The sequence below is a fragment of the Hipposideros armiger genome, unplaced genomic scaffold (genome assembly GCF_001890085.2).
Source record: "Hipposideros armiger isolate ML-2016 unplaced genomic scaffold, ASM189008v1 scaffold_59, whole genome shotgun sequence".
NCBI classification, from domain to species: domain Eukaryota; kingdom Metazoa; phylum Chordata; class Mammalia; order Chiroptera; family Hipposideridae; genus Hipposideros; species Hipposideros armiger.
In genome coordinates this window covers 1,805,012-1,826,963 of record NW_017731409.1, presented here as the reverse complement: position 1 = coordinate 1,826,963, position 21,952 = coordinate 1,805,012, and the positions used below count along the sequence as shown (strand labels likewise).

The window sequence follows — 21,952 nt, the reverse complement described above, 5'->3', positions numbered from 1 at the left end:
CAGCTAACATGACAACACCTATCAGTCCAAATTTACTCAGCATTTAGGAAGAATTGATTAGTGGTTTGAGCTCTGAAAAAAGTCAGCCTGTTTCCTGAGTTTTCTGTGCTTTGAATGACCTATGGGCTTTTGCCAGATATTCTGACCTACAGATAAAATTGATGAAAGTCAGAGCTGGGGTTTTCCTACCTGCATACTTATCAGTTTTCCCCTAAGTCACAGTCTGTCTTTTGATAGTTCTAATAATTAATTTGGTCTTCTCTCTTCTCCCTTCTCTCCCTCCCCGCTACCTCCTTCTCCTTGTCTGTTCACAGGTTATCTTGACGAATCAAATTACAACCCATCTGAGCAGAGCTCTAGCTTCTCAGGCAGACCTGGTGTCTCCAGCTGATGATTTGTCCCTGTCTGAAGGTAAGGGATCTGTCCTAGAGGGGCTGAAACTTGACACTGACATACAGCTCCACCAAGTCTCTGCCTCCTGTTGAGAGCTGGGAGATACAGCTAATGGGCCCTGGCCAGTGAACCCAGCCGGAGCCTGGTGACTTAGGCTTGGCCACCTTTCCTGGCATCTGATCCCTTATATTTGGAGAGTCTCTTGCCCTGTCACTGTAAGTGAGCCTCCTTTTTCACCTTAGTGAGTCATCTTAACAGCCATCTATCACCTCCGCCTTGAGGTTTGCCACTCCTCTATAGGTTGTTTTGGGTCCTTAATATAAGGGCTGGTGAACCGCTAAGTGACCTTTTTGGAAACTGAGGCTCAAAGCGTGGCTTTACCAGTGGTCTCACGTCAATTTAGCTTTTTGTCTGTGCTGAGTGCTTTTGGACTGGCTAATAGTGTACACCAGCAGGATGTGCCAGTGATGTGGCATTCCCTATTGGCTTTACAGAGAGATGAAGAAAAACGCTCTACGTTGGTAACTCTGCAAAATGTTCTCCCCGCTCCCATGCTAGGAAAGGTCAGGCTGGCTATGGTTTACATAGCTGGGGAATTACACCACTGAGCCCATGACTGGTTTCTAGTTCAATTGAAAGTTCTTACTTGACATTTCTGAGTTCTGCTGATTGTAGTCTTTCAGGGCAGAATACCGTGGACCTGGGTGCATCACGGTTCCAGGCCCCTCTGCACTTTCCACGTTCTGAGAATTATTCATGATGGAATATATGGGGCTTCTAGGCCTGGTGAGGGTCCCAACTGCTCAGGTAGTCTTCCATGGATCCGCCTCAGTTTATGGTCTCAGAAATAGCAAGGATCACACACCCCTGCTCCTCAGCCGTGTTTTTCAGAGGAAAACGAATTACTTATTTATAACAGGAGTAAAATGCTCTGTGTACCTACTTCTACATTCAGTGATGTATTATCAGCCCTCCATCACCTGGACTAACCACCTGAATCAGGTACTATTCCACCCTCCTTACACTCCTTTTAGCATCAAGTCCGCTTGCTTTTTCTTTCCAAATGTATCTTTCCTCTGTCTCTTCTTTTTGTAATTTGGATTGTGATCAGCTGACTTACTAAACTCACAAGTGGATTATTTTAATAAAATTCCCAAATGGCTTCGCTCCTCCAGACTCTACCATGTCCCTTATGCCACTACCAAATGGAAGTCCCCAGTCTGGCTTCCTTGGACTGTGTCACTCCCTTACTCAGAAAGCTTGGAGTTGTTTCAGCCCATTTTCTGAGAGTAGGCTAAAATCAATAAGCTGACTTAAAAATATTCAGGAATTTGTGATTTGTTAGCTTGAAATTAGCCAGGGTAGAAGTGTTTACACCAGGGAAATCAGCAAATGCTAAAAACCAGGTGTTTCTCCCCGCCCCCCCGCCGCCATTTTCTTTTTCATAAATCAGTTTCCAAAACACCACTAGATAAAGTCAAGGCTTCTTAATGCTTTGCAGTCTGTCCTTCCTTCCTATTCGACCTCTGTTCTTGCCAGCACCTTGGCTGAAGCTCCTATGCCAAGAGCGCTGCCTTTCTGCCTGCTGCTCCCCGCTCCTGCCCCCACGCCTCTGCAGGGTCAGCTGCCCTATCGTGGCCACTGTTTCCCATTTTCACTTCTACCTCTTCTTCTCGTCCTAAATCCTCCCACTCCTCCAAGGTTTATTTAAAGACCACCTCTTCCAGAAAACCTCCGTGCCTGTTCCAGTCTGCATTGGTCTTACTCTCTCTTCCTCCTCTGTGGTCCCTCTACCTCTCAGCTATATAAAGAAAAGGTCTAGAAAATTTAATTTAACTTTTCATGGTTTCCTGGCTAGATTAGCAGATTTTTTATTTTTATGGACACAGACTATCTCATATTCTTTTTGTTTCTTTTGGGGTTTTTTGTTTATTTTTTTAGCTGAGCCATCCTGCCACCTGGTGGCAGCTCAGCTCGGGCCAGGAATCGAACCGGCGGCCCTGTTGCTTAGAGCTCACACTCTTGAGCAAGCTCTTAACCAACTGAGCCACTCAGCCGGCCCTCATATTCTTTTTGTATTCATGTTGTTTCTGAGTGACTAGCAAAGTTCTAGGCACATAATTGGCAGAAAATAAATGCTGAGTGAATATCATAGTTAATGCTTTCTAAGAACAGTAACCATGAGAATCACAGAAGACACCTATGATCATCATTAAAAATTATTATAGTTATTACACACACACACACACATGCTCAGGGCATATTTGCTCTGAGCAGAACAAAGTATCTTGTTTCCTTATTTGAAAACCAGTAAGTAATAGAACTTTGCTTTGTCTTGACTTCCTGGTTTATCTTAAAGAAGAGGAGTGAAACAGATACAAAGGGAATTGCTTTGGGGCTCCAGTGTAACCACTCAAGAAAATAGTAAAGTCATGTTCATGGCAAAGGAAGACTTACCAGCTCAACCCTAGACAGCTTTTTTTTAGTATGAAATCCCAGGGAGAAAGGAAACAGTTGATTTTCTCAGATCCTTTCCTTGCATAGCTGAGCAGGTAAAGAGGCTATAGAAATATTTTTTCTCCTGAAGTCTATAATGAAGTTCCATGCCAGTGAATTAAAATTTCTTAGAACATTTATACGTAGTCAAACATATTGCAATGGTTGTTAATGTTACTATGATTAATATGTATAAATTGCTTTGTTGTTCTTTCAAGCATTCATTGTATTAGCTTGCCATTTTGTTATGAGCTCTGTGATCTCGGGCAGGTCTTTTAATCACTTTGGGCCTCAACTTTTTTTTCTGTTAAGTGACAGTTTGGATGAATATAAGATTGCCAAAAGTCTTTTCTAGCTCTAGCACTATGAGATCATAACACGGGTCTGAAGACCAGGAGGATTCACTCGTTGATGCAGTTTTGAAATTCTGATTTTCAGAGTGGGAAGAATGACCTTGCTGTTCTAGATTAAACATAATAGAGGGTCCCCAGAAGTCTTAGCTCTGATCCTTCGGCATACCTGTAACAGCCGCCTCGCCCCGTGTTGCCATCTCACTCTGAACACTTCTGGCCTTGTCTGTCTGCTTCTTGCTCTCGCTGCCTTTCTCCCCCACAAACATGTAACCAAGAAAAATTATGTGCAACTCAGCGAGAGTGAGAAACACACTGCGATGGGTGAGCTCAAGGGCTACCCTGCCCTGTAATAGATTTCAGCTGCAGAGCGGAGGGCACTGCTTAAACAGTGCTCCCTTGAAAACAGTTGTGGGGTGAGAACAAGTGGCCACAGAGCAGCCAGCAATAAAATGATCCGAGTTGACCTGAGAGAAGTACCCAGCAGGGGCTGATTCGGGGAAATGAAGTCTCTTCTGCTTTGACACAGAGCAGGGAATACAAGTGACCTGGCCCAACGGAGAGATCTCTTCCACCCGGTGGATCCTGTACTATTAATATCTGCCAGCTGCAGGCCCAGAGCATCCCCTGCTGAGATCAAAAGAACCCCTATCTGAGCTGGAACAAGGTCATCTGCACAGGGCTGTAAAAGCGAGCCCTGGCAGGCTCAGGGACCTCTGAGGGGGAGAAGTCAGGAGATGCGGTGGTGGGAGGTGCTCTCTCACGCTCCTTTAATCTCGGCTGACCAGCTGTTGCCCTCCCAGTGTTTGTAAAGTTGAGAGTTCTTTGTTTTTTGTGTTGCTGTGTTTTTTTTTTTCTTGCTGCATTTGTGCAGGGTTGTTGCTTGGATTTTGTGGACCCATGTTCACTGCCTGGGTTCATCGTATGATTCCCTTCGTTGAGGTTTCATCCCACAGTTGAATTATCCAGTTCCCAGATCAGAGAGCCAAGGAAGGGAGAGCGGGCCCTACAGGCAAAGCCCTTCCTGACATTGCTCTTGCCCATAGCTTGGTGCCTTGAGGAAGAATGAGAGGATGAACTGAACCTTCATTGTTTAGTTCCAATAGCTCCTCATATGTGCAATGTGCTTGTCAATTTTCAGCCCACCTTTCACACGTTATTTCATTCAGTTGGGAGAAGGGAACCTTGAAGACTTCTGCAAATGGACCAAAGTTTACTGGGAACCTCAGGGCAGAAATCAGGATTTTTGGTTTTATAATCTATGTTGTTCCCCAGTGGGCACTGTGAGTCAAAGTATTTGCTGCTTTGGTTGTTTGTTTTGTTGACAGAAGCTCAGACATCTAGGTTATTACAGAGTTCAGTGACTGGTTATTGACTAAGTTCTTGTGACTTCTGTGGCCAAGGACGTATTTCTTAGAAGTCCTTGCCAGTTCTTTCTGGTAGTCATGGAAGGTACTAAAGAGGATTGGATCTCAGTCACAGGAATATCCCTTTTGGCCATAGTGGTCAGTAGAGAAAGGACCTAACAGTCCAGCTGGCCTAAGACTCCGTATCCTGCTCTGAAGTCACCTGGGGTTTGAGCAGAAGGACTGACTGGGCCCCTCTCCACCCAAGCACAGTTGGCAGTGAGATTGACATACAGTGGCAGTGGGCCCTGGATAGGACTGAAGCTCCGCGCAAACTAGACCCTTAGCTTGCTTTCTTCTGGTGATTTAATGGACAGCAGTTACTTCAGTGTGGTGACACAGCCCATGTTAGGAGCCCTAGATGGCTTCATGGAAAGAAAGACATTATTAGACTGCCATCCTGGCATTCCCAGCATCTGGCATGTTAGTATTCCCGAATCGGCATTAATCGTTTTTGATAAATAATAGCACTTAAAAACTAACAATGAAAAGTGCATAGAGAGGTCAAGGAAAGAACACAAGGAAACAAAAAAACAAAAAAAACAGCACTTACTAGAACCAAGAGTGGTTTCTCATTTTAGCATTGGAAGCCTTTCTATTCCAGTTGAGTTGATGTAGAGAAAGTATTTTGAGATTCATATCCCCTAACAAACCATCCCTACAAAAAGCTGGAGTCCATTTGAAAGATGATATGCAAGTGCGTGGCTTGTGTCTCTTCTAAAATAAATTCACCAAGTAAGAACAGCTCAGAATGGTTGGGGCGAGTCAGGGGCTCATGGTTGTGAAAGAAGCAGACTTCAAAGCGTGGTATGAATTTTCAAGTTTTATTTCCACTCTTGCTTTCCAGCTGGATCTGCTCTGGATTTACTGCAGGATGTTTGAAAATGTGGCTCCCTGCTAATCTCAGACAGTTGCTATGATCAATGGTTTCTTTCATTTCCGATAAAAAACACTGGTGTTTCTGCTTAAATTGTGTGTACTTTCAGCTTTATTATTATAGTCGTAATTTATTGTCCGGCATTACCCAAATTTGTAATCCATTAACCACAAACTTTGGGGTGGCTTGGTCAAGTTAGCAGAACTCTCTCCACACTTCAGCTCCAAGGCCCTCAGCAGCTCAGTCCCAAACTAAATGGTTATTGGTTTGGGCAGGACCATGGACAAATGGGCATGGGTGAAGCAGTTTTAAAAGTCCACCTCTCAGAGGTAGGGTGCAAGTTGGCTATAATTAGTGCCTTCAAAACATAAAGTGTCACCATGTGGCTATGAGCTTAATATTAACAACTGTGATCAATTGTGATCACTATTAACGTTAGCATTTCCATTGCATTTCAAAATGTCTTAAAATGATGAATCGCTTCATCTACCTCAAGCAACTGAAGCATGAAGGAGAGAAGGGACTTGCTCAAAGGCCACACAGTGAGTGAGAGGTGGTGGTGCCGGGAACAGGAGTCAGAGCCCCTCCTGTGAAATTCGAGATTTGGACACTGCTGCCTCTGAGGAGCGAGTTTGGGATAAAAATGTTGAAGTGTCCTGGTGACCTTTCCATTTTTGATTCCAAAGCCACAGACATATATCAACACACACAACTTCACATGCTTCTATTCACAAGGGGGGACACACACCTACCCATGCGCCACTCTCCCTCGTATTCAAGCATCCATGGCACTTAGCTGGGTGTATATTACTTCCAGCAACCATTCAATGCCATGAAAGACCTAATTTATAGAAAAAGGTTAAAAGCACCCCAAACTTGTGGTGTTTAGCTAAAGAAAACCTACATGTTACGTGAGCTGGGAGGACTGGAGTTGAGAGGGGACGGGCACAGTCTACAAATGTCTGACAATTTCAAGAGGAAGAGAAACTTGAGGGTTTTCAGCAGGGAGACCAGGGGGCAATAGAAACACCATGGAGCGATCAAAGGAGAGAGGGAACATTGAAGTTACCACCAGGAAGTACTTCCTTGTCAGGAGCTCTGTTTTGCTAGTCATGTTTGCCAAAGAGAGACACATTGGAAGCACGAGGTGCATTAAGATCAAATTATATGAGAGCCAGAGAGTATTCTTTGGGAAGCAGACTTTGAGGTGTTCATAGGAAGGCTGGGCTAGATGTTTTGACAGTATTTCCCCCTTACCCTCGGACCTCTTCACCCTTTAGGATTGACTAGCTAATTTCCCATAACTCCACACGTTCATGTTGACATCTCAGTGTCATGATGGCAGAAGGGACGAGAACACCAAAGCTGGTGTTTTCAATTGTTTCAACTACAGAGATGACAGGGCCAAAAGCCCACAGAATGCAATGCCAAGAGGCGAAGTGATCCCAGAGGGCTTCATATTGGAAGCATTTCCTAAGAGATTCTGTTTACTGTCATTGAAGAGAATTCTATACCAAATACGAGAGGTCTCTCGGTCAGAGACCATAAAGAAAGGAAGAATGCCTGGTTTCTAGGAGTGGCACCCAGGGGATGACTTAGTTTGTGTTGTAACGTGGCATGAAAAACTTTTCAGCATGCATTTTTGACGTTAACTAGGATTTGAAGAAGATTGTAACGTGGTCTGGTCCAAGGGTAGGCCAGCTGAGCTCTGATCTAGGTTCAGATCTCTCTGAGGGCTTTGCTTTTCTTCATTTTTCTGGTAAGCCACTCAATAAATACTAGTTGGATTAAACTGTATTTCATTCAGTCATATTGACATTTCCTGTGCATTAACTGCATTCCTGCATATATTAGCATAGTTTTAGAGCTATGGTCCTTCCAAAAAAAACTTTCTGGCTAGATGAAGAGGCCTTCAAGTACCTTCCAAGCTTATGATTTCATGAATTGTGGAGCCCCTACCATATGCACTGTGTTAATATGACAGGAAACCCAGAAATGAACAAGATGTGGTCCCTGCCCTCAAGATATTTACAGTGTAGTCTGAGAGTAATTCTAAAGGAGAACAATATGAGGTAGAATATGTGCAGTGCTTCCAGACAAGTATGGTGCACACCAGGATTTAGAAAGAGGGGAGCATCTTTCAGTAGAGGGGAATCTGAAGGGTCCAGGAGGACGATGTAAAAGCTAGGCCTTGAGGGATGGATAAGATTTCAATAGGCAGAGAAAAGACCAGGAAATGCTGTGAACTGAGGCATTAAGTTAAAAATGGGCCATGTCTGCCCTTCTGTCATTCTCCCCCGTCAAAAATCTGTTCTAGCCATACAGCCCACTCCCTTGTTCCTGTAACTCGCCGAAGTGTTTCTGCCTCAGAACTTTTGCGTTTGCTGTTCCGACTGACCGGAGCCCTTGTCCTGATCTTCTCTTGGCCTGCTCCCTCACCACATTCAGCCTTGCTCAAGTGTCGTCTTCTCAGAAATCCTCCTCCATCTCTCTAACTCAGATGGAACCCCTACCCCCATCCCATCCTTCTCTGTCTCCAAGGCAAGCTGTATTTTTTTTCATTGCCCTCCCACTGCCTGACATATGTTATCAATTTATTTGTTTATGGGCTTATCATCTGCCTCCGCTGCTTTCATATCATCTCCTCAAGGTCAGGGACTTTGTATTGATCACTTTTGTATCCCTAGTTCCTAGAGGGTCCTCAGTAAATATGGAATCTGTGTTGTAGGAAAATACAGGATATGTTGGGAAGGGGGCAAAGGAGCCCCATTAGTTTAGAGCTTGGGGTAAATATAGACAGGTCATGTGCAAATAAATCTTGAAATAGGTTGGGGCCAGATTTGAATGCCAAGACATAATTTAGATTTTATGCCAAAGTGATTATAACTGTGCACTCTGAAGAGTATCTAGGTGAGATGTGTAGGATGGCTTAGGAATGGGGAGATTGGAGGTAAGGAGACAATGAACTCATCAAATATTTAGGAAAATGGGGCACCCATTATGCACCAGTAACTGTACTTAGTGCTGAGGATACAGAGATGGAAGAATGACATTCTAGCACGCTATATCATTACCAAAGATATTGTGGCACAAGCACAGTCAGTCATTTGAAGAACTGTCAATCACTCCTTATGACTGGGAGTGCAGGGGGCCTGTAGGAGAATGGCGAAGGGTTAGACTTGAGAAGTAGGCAGTGTGGAGCATAGACGTCTGGCATGCCATGTTAGGGAGCTTAGGATTTTTTCTGAAGCCCCTTTGAGAAGAATGTGAGGATAATCTATTGGCAACACGTCATTTCCTTGATCAACATGATTGATGAGGCTTATTGACTGGCTAGGAATGTTTCTCTTTCCTCTCTTGTAGTTCCATGTGCATCCCTTCCAAAGCCACATGCTCAATCAAAGAAGATGGATGACTCCCCAAGGAAAGTAGGGCTGTTCTTCAGGCAAGGATGTGGAGCGTTTGGATTGCCCCACCAGCACCTTTATGCCCGTGGTTCTCAAACCTCAGCATGCTTCAGTCAACTGGAGGGGTTATTCATGCACAGTCTGGGGAGGGGTCAGAGAATTTGCAATTCTAACAAATTTTCAGGAGTTGTAGATACTGCTGGTCTAGAGACGACACTTTGAGAACTACTGCTTTATTCACTAGATTTCTGATGTGTGTCGGCATTAGGAATACCGAGATGAATATACAGTAAAACCTTCAAATGTGAATAACGTGGTTTGCGAGTGTTCCGCAAGACAAGCAAACATTTCTAATACATTTTAACGTGGTAAACAAGCGATGTCTTGCAATACGAGTAGTTTGTTTCCAGAACGAATTATGCTCGCAAACCAAGGTATTACTGTATCTCCAACAGAGATCTTGAGGAGACAGTATCCTAAAAGAAGAGACAGGCATGTGGGAGGGGTGCTGTCAGGACTCGTGGGAGCCATATGCCTCCACGCGTCACCAGTGGGGTTTTCTGCAGGCTTTGTCTCAGGTCTGGAGTAGAGCAGTCACTAGACAAATGTTTTAGTAGCAAGAAACAAAATGCCACTCAAGTTCATTTTCTAAAAAGTTGGCTAGTGTTTATGGACCGTGTATTGTGTGCCTAGTATTGTACATCCGTTGTTGAATTTCATCCTCACAACAACACTCTGAGGTGGATGGTAACCATTATCCTATTTTGTAGATGAAGGAACTGAGGCTTAGAAAGCAACACATTTACTGGCAGAGCCAGGATTCCAACCCCGGGAGTCCAACTCGAGAACTTACATTTTTATCTACTATCTTCTTCTGTAAGGGTACAACTGGAGTCCTGATGGGTATGTGCAAATAGGAGCTAAGTTATAGCCAGATCACGTGAGAAAGGTTGAAACTTAGGTCATTTTCTTCATTTTTCTCATACCTGCCTCACTTTCCATGGTACTGACCCTTGACCTTATGATCTGATTGACCCAATTTACCTTTTCACACCTGATAATTCTGTGAATGGACACCTTTTAGTCCAATCAGTCATGGCCAAGAAGTCATATGATAAAAAACATGGCCAGTACATCTATTCTTTCAGTAGGGTCCATGAATAGGGGGCATTTTCCTCTTATAAGGTGTAATGTACAAAGGGCAGATTTCTTTAGAAGGGAGTACCTATTATGTGAGTACCCCAACATATCTAGTTGAAGGACTTTGTCCACCTGAGCAGATATTATTGTAAGTTTGCTAAGTGTGTCTGTATCTCTCTGTCAATTTCTTCAGTGGTGTCCATTCTCAGCATTCTCCCCCGCTTCCAGATCAAATTTCTGATATTATCTATCTATTACTTGTCCATGCCTTCAAGCCAATATACTGGATTTAAAAAATAATTATTATTTTGTTTTGAAAACATTTTCTTTCCAGTCCCAGATAACCATCCGGCTACTCTTTGATCTAATTTTATTTATATCCACAATCAGCCTTAGAGTTTCTCTTCAGGGGAGAGAGAGGTCTCTTCTGTTGTTCTGGAATCTACTACCTATTCTAAACTGTTATTACCTGATGAGATATGAGACCTAACTTACCTGTGTATAAGTCACCTCCTATTCAGGGACATATGACAGGCACATGAACACAAACTGTGCCCCACGGTAGGCTTTTATTTACCCCTGCTTCAGACAAGATAAGCCAGAGAAGCCAAGATGGAAGCTGGATAACTGAAATATGTGCTTTGGAGAACCCTCTATCTGTAAATTATATATTTTCTATAATTTATGATATCCTGGAGCAAAATTACTCAGAGACTGAATTTTATGGGTTAAATATGTACGTACATGTGTGTGTGTGTGTGTGTGTGTGTGTGTGTGTGTGTGTGTGTTGGGAAGGGGTTCTTGTATTTTAATAAAAGACACTGAGTTCTTTTTAGGTTCTGAGGTTGATTTTCTTAGTCATGCTTCTATGTAATAGCCCCATAAAAGCAATTAAGATAATCTGAATTTCCTGGAAGTATTCCTTGCAGGCCACAGAGGATGGGTGATACCTTAGTGGGCCAGGGACTAAGGAGACCACCTTTGTTTTTTTTTAAATATAGTATATAGATAAAGGAAGCTAGAAAAGTTCCAAAATAAATTGCTTCTGAGTTGAATGACAAGGAGAACACTCCTCCAAGAGAGCACTAGACCAGAAATAGAATAAATAATTGAAATCTTTAAGGTATAGCCCAAGAAGCAAGCATCAGTGAATAAGTGGCTACCAGAGTCCAAGGGTGTATCCAAGGCCCAGCCAGGGAGAATCTCATTCCTTCAGGGACCAAACTGGAAGCAAGGGAAATAGCTTGCACTTTGATGTGATAGTACAAAATTAAGGTAAATTAGCAAAAACCAACCCGGTCTTAGGGCCCTTAGAATATAAGCTCCTTGAGGACAGGAATCTTTGTCTCTTTTGTTTACTGCTGAGTCTGTAGATCCTAGAATAGTACCTGGTAATTGTAGTTACTCAATAAACATTCGATAAATGAATGAGGCACCTATACCAGCCATAAGGCGGGGCAATCAAAGAATTATTTAAAGCTTTAGACCTATAGTCACCTAAAAGAAGCATGAAAGCTATGCATCATGTATCATGAAAGCTATGTATGCGCCAAAATTCTTTCAAAGTGCAGTCAGCCTTAACTGTGTACCCACTGACTATATGTGGTAGACATCAATGGCCAGCTCGGAGAAGGTACCAGGAAAGAAAGAGCAGGAACCTAATAGCTGTGCTTTGGAAGGAGAAATCTCCCACATTCACACACGAGTGGTGACTGAAGTAGTTTTGTCTGATTTACAACAAGGATATACTACTAGGTCCTGTGCTAGGCAGATGCTTGGGATACAGAGACAAAAGTTACCATCCCTGCTCTTTGGGAAGCTCACAGTCAGTTCGTGGTGGGAATCGTGATGGATGAGAATACAAAGTGTGTTAGGTTGGCTCTAGGTTCGGGATGTTGCTGGGGAAGCACATGTGGGCCCTGGTTTGGGGACGGGGGCTCTCTAGGAAGGCTCTTGAGAAGGAGGTATTTGAGCTGGATCTTGGAAGGATCAGTAGCAGTTCCCAAGAGGTGGAAGAGGAGAGGAAGGTGCTCCTGGCCAAGCGAAAAGCCGTGTAATGGACTAGAGACAGGGTTTTATGGGGGGCCTATGGGAGGTCCATCATGGCTGGCGTGGAAGGGCGTGGCAAGAGGTTGGTGTGTAGAGAGAGGCAGGGGCCAGACTGTGAGTGGTCTTATCCAGCGTGCTGGTCAGTTTGAATTCTTTCCTGAGGATGATGGGGAGCCACTGAAACCGGGAAGTGATGGGAAAGTGTGGGTGAAAGTGATTTCTCAGTCTGCAATTAACAGGTTAGAGGGGATGGAGAGGAAACTAGAGAACTTGGATTTGGAATTCTTTGAGGGGAATCGCTTTTGCCTGGGGCTATCCCTAAATTTTAAGGCAATGGGCACTTTATAATCAGCTTTACTCATTCTAAAGTCTGGATGGCCAGGTGTGGTTTGCATTTCCCACCTCATCAACCTGGGAGAGATTTCTTTGGTGCACTAGGCTTCTGAGTAGCATCAGGTGAGTCCTCATTCATCAAGGTGCCTTTCAGTTAGAAATGGCAATCTGCAGTTCTTTGCTCGGTGGTGAGAGAACATATCAAATGATTTAAAGTACTAAATAGCACTGTGGAAATAAGCACGTGTTTTATGTTCCTTTTGCTAGTGATTATAATAACCTTGAGTGCCTATTATGTGTCAGACACTGTGATAAGTATGAAAAATCCCAACAGCTTTGTGGGGTTCACTTGTTATCCCCATTTTACAAAAAAGAAGCTGAAGCACAGTGTTTACATAACTTGCTGATGGTCCCCTAACTTGTGATTAGCTGGGATTCAAACCTGGAGAGTCTGCCTCAGAGTCTGTCCTCTTGACCAGTATGCTGCACTCAGCCCTCTGAGATTATAACACAATGACCTCATAGAGCTTATGAGCACATATTTCTGTCATTGACAGCCTTGAGAAGATTCCATGCTTCAATGTGATCATTGTGGTCACTTCTTTGTATGCGCCCTGAAATCTCTTTACAGGCGGACATTAGAGAAGCAGTGTGTTTTAACAGTAGATAAAGCACTGCGTTTTTGAGACCTGTGTTCTAGTGCCAGCTCTTCCACAAACCATCTGTTATTTTAAGCAAGCCGCTTAACTTCCCTGGGCCTCAGTTCCCTCAGCCGCATATATATAGGGGGTGCGTTAGGTGATGCCCGCAAAGCACAAATTGGTATTTTCTCTTTTAAGCTTCAGACAGACTTCTCTGTTTATCTTTTAAAGATGAACACTGCAAACGCCAGGCTGGACCAATCCCCTCTGTGAGCATTTTGGCACATCCCTTTATCACTGCTATTATATTGGTTATCTGGAGCAGCAATCTTGACATTTTTTGGAATCCACAGCCCATCCTTTTTGAGCATATTGCCCCAAAATAAGTAAAACTGCTATCTGTAAAATATAGTGCTACTTACTATTAAGTTATTAGGTTGGCACAAACATAATTGCGGTTTAAAAGGTTAAAAAATAATTGCAAAAACCGCAATTACATTTGCATCAATCTAACAGATAAAATATACCAGAAATAGAGATATTTTAAAAATGAGATTTGTTCTGCTATCTTCTTCCCACATCCCAGTGAGTCATCATATGTATGCCTATCACTGATGTCTTGGGGCAGTTCAAATTTCTCCCTTCTTTGTTTGCATTGCACAGCTGTTTACTGTCCCAAGAAGAATGAGGCTGAACCCCAAACTTGAGCATTGGCTCCAGTCTTTCAGTTGTTCATCCGTTCAGTTATGGAGCGTCTATAATGTGAAATGCTCACTGGGTGTTCAGAGGTAACAAGAATAGTATCATGCTGGCCCTCTGCTCTTAGAACAGATGGGCTAATTCTGATTTTTGTCAGCCTTACCTGGCTGGAACCCTAGATTCCCTGCATGCATAAATGAAGCTAAACCTTACATCTAAACTGTCTGTATGTGTTACATTACAGTGGATAGGACAGGAAAAGATAAGAAAATAAGGAAAAGCCAAAATATAAGGCTCATACACAAGCAACAGTTCAAGTCACACTACAGCACCACACCTACGAATTGCCAGGATGAGGGAGGCAGATTTTTCATGTCAGAGGTACTCAAGGAAAAAAGAGAACGCCGTGATCTTCTGGTGGCTTGGGTCACCATCTCAGACTATGAGGGCAGAACAAAGATGGACTCCCTGATCAGTATGTCCTGAATCATGGCGGAGTATGTAGAGCTCTGGATATCAGCCAACAGCCGACCTCCACCACTGGGTTAGACCCACTCGTAAAGTGACAGGCTGGAAATCAGCCCCAGGTTTCACAGAGAACTCACCAGGCTGGCCAGGGGAGCCTGGTGTAGTTCAGCACCTGTGGTGGGCGACTGCTTTTCTTAGCCAGCTGTTTAATGAGGACCGAATCAGATAAACTGCCTTGGCTCCTATGTTCTCCCCAGACACGGAACAATTAAGCACATCCTGCTGGAATGGTCATGGAGGGAACCTGGCTTTCCTCTGCTCATCATCTGGTTTTCCTGCCCCTCGGGGCTAGAGTTTGGAGAAGCTATTGAGGCAACCTTGAGAAAGCTGTTAACCATTCAAAGTTAGCTCTTTGTCACCGAATATATTCAGAAATAGTTTGCAGCCAAAGCCTTACTGCCTGTGGCAGTTTTAAATAATTATCCAAATCATGATATAATTAATTTCACCCTCTACTCAGGGCTTTCTTAAAGAAGTAGGCAATTATAATTCATGAATCCTTTCATGGTTCTGTAACCAACTTGTACTCTCAAGTTTGGGTCATCACCCTGGCCTTCTTAATTTATTTATCTGTGACCTGGGGTAAATTTGTCCATACCTCTGGTGAAATTCATGAATAAAAACCTCTACTAGTTGGGTTACAAATTTTGTGAGAAATCACTTTTCTTCATGAGAATGCACAGATCAGCCGAGATGACATGATTGATTCTAGACGTGGATTAAAACAAGCCCGAACTGAATAGTTCTCCCAGGAGAAGTCATCTAAACTTGGTATTTGTGACCCGGGATGGCTTTAGAACAACTGGTGTTGGAACCACGAGGGGACAGAGGAGCTGTAATCTTGGTGTCTCAGCCTACTGATAAACATTCTCACAATTCTAAGTGCCCCTGGAGTTTGTGACAATTGTGTGTTTGGGAAATCTCTGCAAACACGTAAGTTAGTAATGCTGTCTCTTTGGGAGGATGTACTTGCATGTCCTTAATGACCGAAGAGAGATCCCAGTAGGAAGGTTCTGGTAGAGATAGAGCAGGGGAGTGTATGTTAATCACTGGAGGACAGATTATAGTGTGCCAGGTACTGGGCTGCGCCATCAGGGAAGGAATTGAGAAAGGTGAGGAGACTCATGAGAAAGGAGGTGACTTCTGTTGACAAGTTACCGTTGTTCAGGCTCAGCGGGGATGAGAAAGGAAATCCAGAAACCTACATGACAGCGTCTCTTGGACTGGCCGAAAATATTGATTTTTTTTTTTTTTTTTGTAGCTGGAATTTGACAGGGTCAGTTCACGTCTGGGTTTTCAGCACTTAATACAGGGCCCTTTTGTCTTGGGAGGCGGCTGGACTGGTTTTTCCTCCAGGCAGGTGCACAGAGGGCGTTTATTGTAGCCTGAAACACAAACACCAAGCCCCTAGGCCCTGATCCACACTCTCCAGCGTGGCTCAAGGAAATACAGTGAACAATGTCTCTTGCAACAGGCGAGCACTGTAAATGCCACTCCTGAATGAAATATTTCTGAAAACTTTGTATCCGTAACTTGATCGTCTCTTAAAACTTAATTATATGTCAGGGAAAAGGAAGCGATTGGCTCCTCCAGCTGTCCAGGTTGAACAAGAGCGCACAATGGAGCATATCCGATTCGCAGCCTTACTTAGGTAATCAGATTAATATCTCCTGAATTGAATTTACCCTTTTGATACGGAGTCTTTCAGCTGCCTTGTTTGACATCTCAAATTCTGACAAAGCTGTGCGGCCTTTGAGTAATTTCCCTGAAATCTATATGCAGGGAGCCTGTGCTCTTTCGAGCACTTTTTGGGACTTGTACCAATTAAATCTGTTTCTGGCACACTTTTAATGGCATACTTTCCCCTGAGTCAACAACTGCTCCAAAATCTGAGGTCATTTGTTTAATTTAAAAGCAAAGGTTATGAAACAACCATTTCAGGCTTCACCAGCCAAGCCTCTGTGGCTTTGAAAGGAGTGATGAGACAGGGGAAAGGCTAATAAAGTGGATTTCTTACACAGAAAATAAATTAATTACTGTGTTTCTGTTCAATCAGGATGAAACCAGGTTTGTCCACTCCCTCCCTTCCAGCCTGGCTGTCCCTTTCTCTTCAAACACATCCTCTTCTTCTAGAGCTTTCATACCACGTGATTGAAGTTCACCCTCTTGCTGTTGTTTTTTGCAAAACAAACATCTGGACTGGATTTTTGTCAGCTGGAGTTGAGAGAGAACTGTAAATGATGCAGTGATTTTTTTTCATCCTTATTAAATTTATTTATAGCCGGTCTAAAGCCAGGAAACATGTTTTTAAATGGCTAGAGCCCTTGATTGGAGGTTCTCGAGGAACATACAGTGAATGGTATTTTCCCCCCGCTGTTTCTAAATAATATCAAGGGTGGAATTACATAATTCCTCATTTGGGCGTTTTGGGGTTGTTTTTTTTTCCCTGAAGGACCTTTCACTAGGACCTTTCGTATGTCAGAATTCTTCCATTGTGATAGCTTATCTGATATGCCTTCTTTTCTGTCAGTGAGGAAAAGGGAATGTAACTGCCAGGGTATGTCTGAAAACTTGCAGTGATGGAGAGTGAAGCTCTGGTTGTTTGAGACATGAACAAGTGGCTCGGGTATTTCCTTTTGCCAAAAGAACACAACTTGGATCCCACTCCTACCTTTTCCACTTAACAACCTCTAAAATTTGAAAGCTGCCAAGTCTTAAAGAATCTCATTCATTTTCTCATTATTTAAGATAATAAAAGGCTCCACAAGGGGCTTACTAAAATAATTTATAAAATTCTTTGCTGTGCCCTTAGACCTTATTAAATAACACAGCCTTAGGGTGCACATAATTATTTAAAAAACAAAACCTTCTAGAGGAGGCTGAGTCAGATGATGATTTTTTTAGGTCCCTTCCAGTTCTAGAATTTGAGATGATTCTTTGATTTTTCTTTCACTGTCATTGAGTGAGAGAGAGAGAGAGAGAGAGAGAGAGAGAGAGAGAGAGAGAACAAAAAGAAAGAAAGAAAGAAAGAAAGCTGAGAGATAAAAAGAAAGAAAGAAAAGTGCTGAGAAAGAAGAAAGCAAAGAAAGAAAGAAAGAAAGAAAGAAAGAAAGAAAGAAAGAAAGAAAGAAAGAAAGAAAGAAAGAAAGAAAAGAGAAAAGAAGAGAAGGGAAGAGAAAAGAGAAGAGAAGAGAAAAGAAAAGCTGATTGGGAATGAGGTTTGCTACCCACAGGCATTCTTTTCTCCCTGCCACCCAAGTCAGCCATCCTCGGCCTGAACAATGGAGCTTAATGTTCCCCATCTCCTTAAGGGTTTCTCTGTTGTTATGAAAGTGAATTGAAACCAAATGCACTTTCTATTGGAAAAGCTGCCATTGATCTCAGCTTATAGACAATACTGAGAGGGAAGGCACTTATAAAACAGAAGGAAGAAATCCTTGCTGTCACATCATAATAACAGTTATTTCACTATCGGGCCCATGAACATATCTTTAATGCAGCATCACTCTATTTTATGATGTTCCTGTGTCACTTGAAGATTGGCATTTCATTTTTAGTCCTTAAGAAATGTTAACAGGTTATTCAGTGAGTTGTCTTGCTAATGGACTGGGAAAGCTATTCTTAAGCAAGATCATTCATTAATTAAGAGGTTATAAAAGATAGCTCATGTTCTCCACCAAGAAAGGCAGCTGTTTTATGTGTCTGATGGGGAGCAGTTGAGGCAGAGTTGCCTGGTCAAATGTGGGTGTCTGCTGCCCACTTTCCAGTTACTAAAGTAAAAGCCAAGTCAGGGCGCTGGCAATGAAATGAGCCACCGAGAGGTCATCCCTCATCACCATCATCACGACTGAGAGCTCTGGATCAGAAAATGGCAGCCCCAAGGAAAAGAACATTTATTTTAAAGCAGGGAGAAAAGAGAGTCAGAGGGAAGGAGGGAGGGAGGGAGAGAGAGAGAGAGAAAGGGTGAAGATGAATCCAGCTGGACATTAAGTAACACTGCATTTTCGAAGATCCTAAAGCCAAATAATTCCTGCTAGTTTAGCTTTTATTATGTTTGGAGATGAAATTCAGAGTGGATGAAAGTACTTGGAGAACAGCTGCTGCTGGCAACTCATAGAGCATGGAGTTCTCAGTCTGTACTTAGAGCCGTCCACAATATTGCCATCATCATCATCATCATCATCATCATCATCATCATCATCATGAAGCTAGTAATCACTTTTATTAAGTCCCCCTAAAGAAGCATATTTAAATGCATAGTTGTTTGCTCTAAAAAACATTCTAACTTATGCTAGAGTTACAATCTCTGCCTGAGCGATGTGGTGAGGGAACTGACCCTGAGCCACTGGTGGGAGACATTAGCAGAGTTAGTTACTCTTACCAAAAGACATGAGTAATCATGGGAAATGATTATTCTAGCTGCGATGCTTAGGGGATTTCAGTGAATTTGATGGTTATATAAGGAATATTCCTAGACATTCCAGAATGTTGTATATAAATCAGTTAGAGTGCTTATCACAGGGAAACATAATTTGATTAACATGAAGATTTTTTTTGGAAAGGTGTTGTTTAATTCTTCTAAATTTTATGGTTGTTTTGAGCCATTGTTAGGCATGGGCATTCTTTCACTTATATTCCTATTTCCTATAATTCAATGCCTTAAAACTAAATTAGTTTCGAATCAGCCAGTTGCCTCATAGAGGCTCCTGGGGAGACTTATGAGGATGCCCACATCTTCACTGTGTAAAATTCTTCTTACTCTGGCACCTTCAGTTGGGTAGAAGTAAGATCAAATACTCTGTTCACTCTAGGATGGAAAGGATCACATCAAAACTTTATGGGCTGTTTTACCCTCAGGCGCCCAAACCTGATTTTCTTTTATCACCTGGTGAATTTTTAAATGTTTTACTTTTTCATCCTGTGTACTTGTGCTTTTTATGAAGCCATGAAGCCTGTAAACCACATAACAGATACGATCATATTGGAGGAGAACTCCACGCTATTGTCAGGACTAGTATAGGTCTGAGTGCTTGAGATGGAGCCAGTTGGGCTGGATGTGAGGGGGAAGAGGACAGTATTTAAAAAGTAGACCACCTTTGTCTCTAAGGAAAGCCAGTTTGTCTAAAACAAAAAAAATGAACTCCAGAGAGTGATGAGCAGCCATGCTTATTTGAACCAGGTTCCAGCCTTTTCTCTTGCTTTTTCTCACTAAATCCCTTGGCAAGCCATTTCACTTCCCCTCTCAGACTTTCCTGCGACCTTGCAGTCATGGTGCCCCTTGTGGAGAAAGTTTCGGCCATGTTGTTCTCCCAACAAGGAGCTCTCCTCTCTATCATCAGACAGTGTACACAGAGATGAATCTGTTTAGATGGTGGCCTTTCTTCATCGCCTCTTACCTCCTCGTCTCCCGTTTTTCCAGCCCTGTATACCTCTGTATGGATGTAAACTCAGCCTTTCCAGAGAGTTTCTGTGAGTGGAGGAATGCAGAGTAAAGCGTTGGTGCCATGTCTACTTTAACTGCAGCCCAACATATAAAAAAAAAAGAAAAGAAAAGAAAAGAAAGAAAAATCAACAAAATCAATGTTAACAGACTACCCCAGGCAGCTTAGTCTGAAGAGGAAATAATTTGGGGGAAAAAAAAAAAAAAAAAGAGAGCCTTAAGTAGGCTCGAAGCTCTAACTTATGTGTATGTCTTCCCCCCTCCCCCCCATCTCTTGCAACTAGATAATGGTTTACGTCAAGAGAAAATTCAGGAAAAAAGCCTTTTTTTATTTCCAGGAAATCTGGCCACTGTGTTCTGCAGCCAGTGATAAATGACAATGCCACCAGCAGTGACCCAGGACATCCTGAATTCTTGCTCTTATGAAGAGCTTGCGTTCTCTTTTCAAAGGGTATCCTGTTCCTATTGCAACCCTCATGCTATCTCGGCTCCAGATCATCTTTTCCCCTGTGTTATCATACTTAAAATAGCATCAGTGCTGGTCAGAAGGCTCTACACATAGACATTGATGTCATCTGGGGAGAGAGCAGTATGAAAAAAGAAGGTAACCGGATATTGGCCCCAAACATATTTACCCAGCAAATTGACCCATTGACACTCAGCTCTGTTATTTCAGCTCATGCTGTATAAATCCGATATTATCTTGTCCATTTGTGGGGCTAACTGAGTGCTGTTCATCCACAAAAGCCCAAGTCCATATAGAGTAGTTGTACCATGGAGAAATGTAGCATTTTAAAAAAAAAAGGTCCTGGTGAGAGGTGTTGTACCCAAGGGTAAGTTATAAACAGAGCAGCTGTTTCTGATTATGAAGATTGATTCGCTTAGTCTTTACTGACACTACCTAAATACGGGGGAAGAGCACAGTGAGGTTACCTGGAGCCTCTCACTTGCTTTGTATCCCTGCAAGTTGAAAGCAGAATATAGAACCAGTCTGTCGTTCTGCCTCCCCACAGTCTTCCAGTTTAAATCATGTTGCAAACTGAAGTCCAGCAGGAAGACTATTGCTTTACTTTTGTGCCATCCAGCCATCAAGGTCGGTAGAAGGTTCAGTCTTCACAGACCGTGCACATCCCGCAGTCTTAAATCTGTTTTTGAGTCTGGCTGGGTCAACATGTACAGACCCCCTCCCTAAACCAAGGCATCTGCAATTTCAGGGGAGTAAAAAAAAACCCAGTTCTAGAAACCACTTAAATAGTTCTCAAAGCCCAATTAAACTAGAATGTCTTTTTCACAGTTCCTTCCAGTTTATGGATTTTACCAGCAGTATCATCATCAAGCTCTTACTGTTCCTTTTTTCCACTGTCTTATTCTGTTGGATTTGCCTGGTGATGTTATAGCCTTTCTATCTGAAGAATTAGCGGAGGATAAAATATTGTTAAGAGCAATTTGGATTAATACTGAAATAATACTTGGTGGGAGGAGCCATGGTTAACAAAATAGCCTAGTTATAAGTACTAAGCTTAGAAGAGAAGAATTAAGGCCACTTGGGCTATCTATGCAAAATACTTTTGTTTTATCAACCAAAGAAAAAGCCCTTGCTTGGAGTGTCTTGAGGAATCTGAGCCTGGGGCAGTTTAAGAACAATGATTTCCAGCGCTGCGCATCAACCACCAAAGGTCTATAACTTTCAAATTTTAGCAGGAAAGTGAGTGATGTGAGTTCTGAGGTCTTTGCTGGTTTCTTATTCAAAACATTATTTTAGTTCCAAGTAGCCGATTACCATTGTGATTGCTTCTACCTGGTGAATTCTAACTTTCTGTATGGGAACCACACTGCATGTGTGTGGGGTCCTTCCCCTCTGCCTCCACGTGAAAGGAGAAGAGTCTCCTTTCAGTGCTTCCAAACTTGGGCCCCAAAGAGGGGTACAGCAGCTGAATGTCATGCTCTTGGGCCTTGGCCCAGACATGCATCTTTATGGAAGGATGACTGAATCCCGCTCTTAAGTCTAAAGTTCCTCTTGATTAGCAGCTCCTTTTGTTTGTTGTTTTTAACGGCATCTCTGTCTTTCACGGGTAGCTTACAGGGATGTGTTTGAGAGCCCCTTCCAGCTGGGAAGCTGCCCAACTCCCACCAGCTGAGTCGGGGGATGGCTTCCCTTTAGTTCCGCTGCTGCCTGTGGACTACAAGGACTCT

General features: G+C 42.9%; 1 protein-coding gene across 2 annotated transcripts in view; it reads left to right on the top strand.

Moving 5' to 3' along the window:
• RAD51B (RAD51 paralog B) overlaps positions 1 to 21,952 on the top strand; it is a 579,424-nt gene that overhangs the window by 385,625 nt on the left and 171,847 nt on the right. For both annotated transcript variants that reach the window (XM_019641386.1, XM_019641387.1), the window contains exon 7: positions 315 to 411. In XM_019641386.1, the coding sequence (XP_019496931.1) occupies positions 315 to 411 (97 nt within the window). The remainder of the gene's footprint in view (positions 1 to 314; positions 412 to 21,952) is intronic.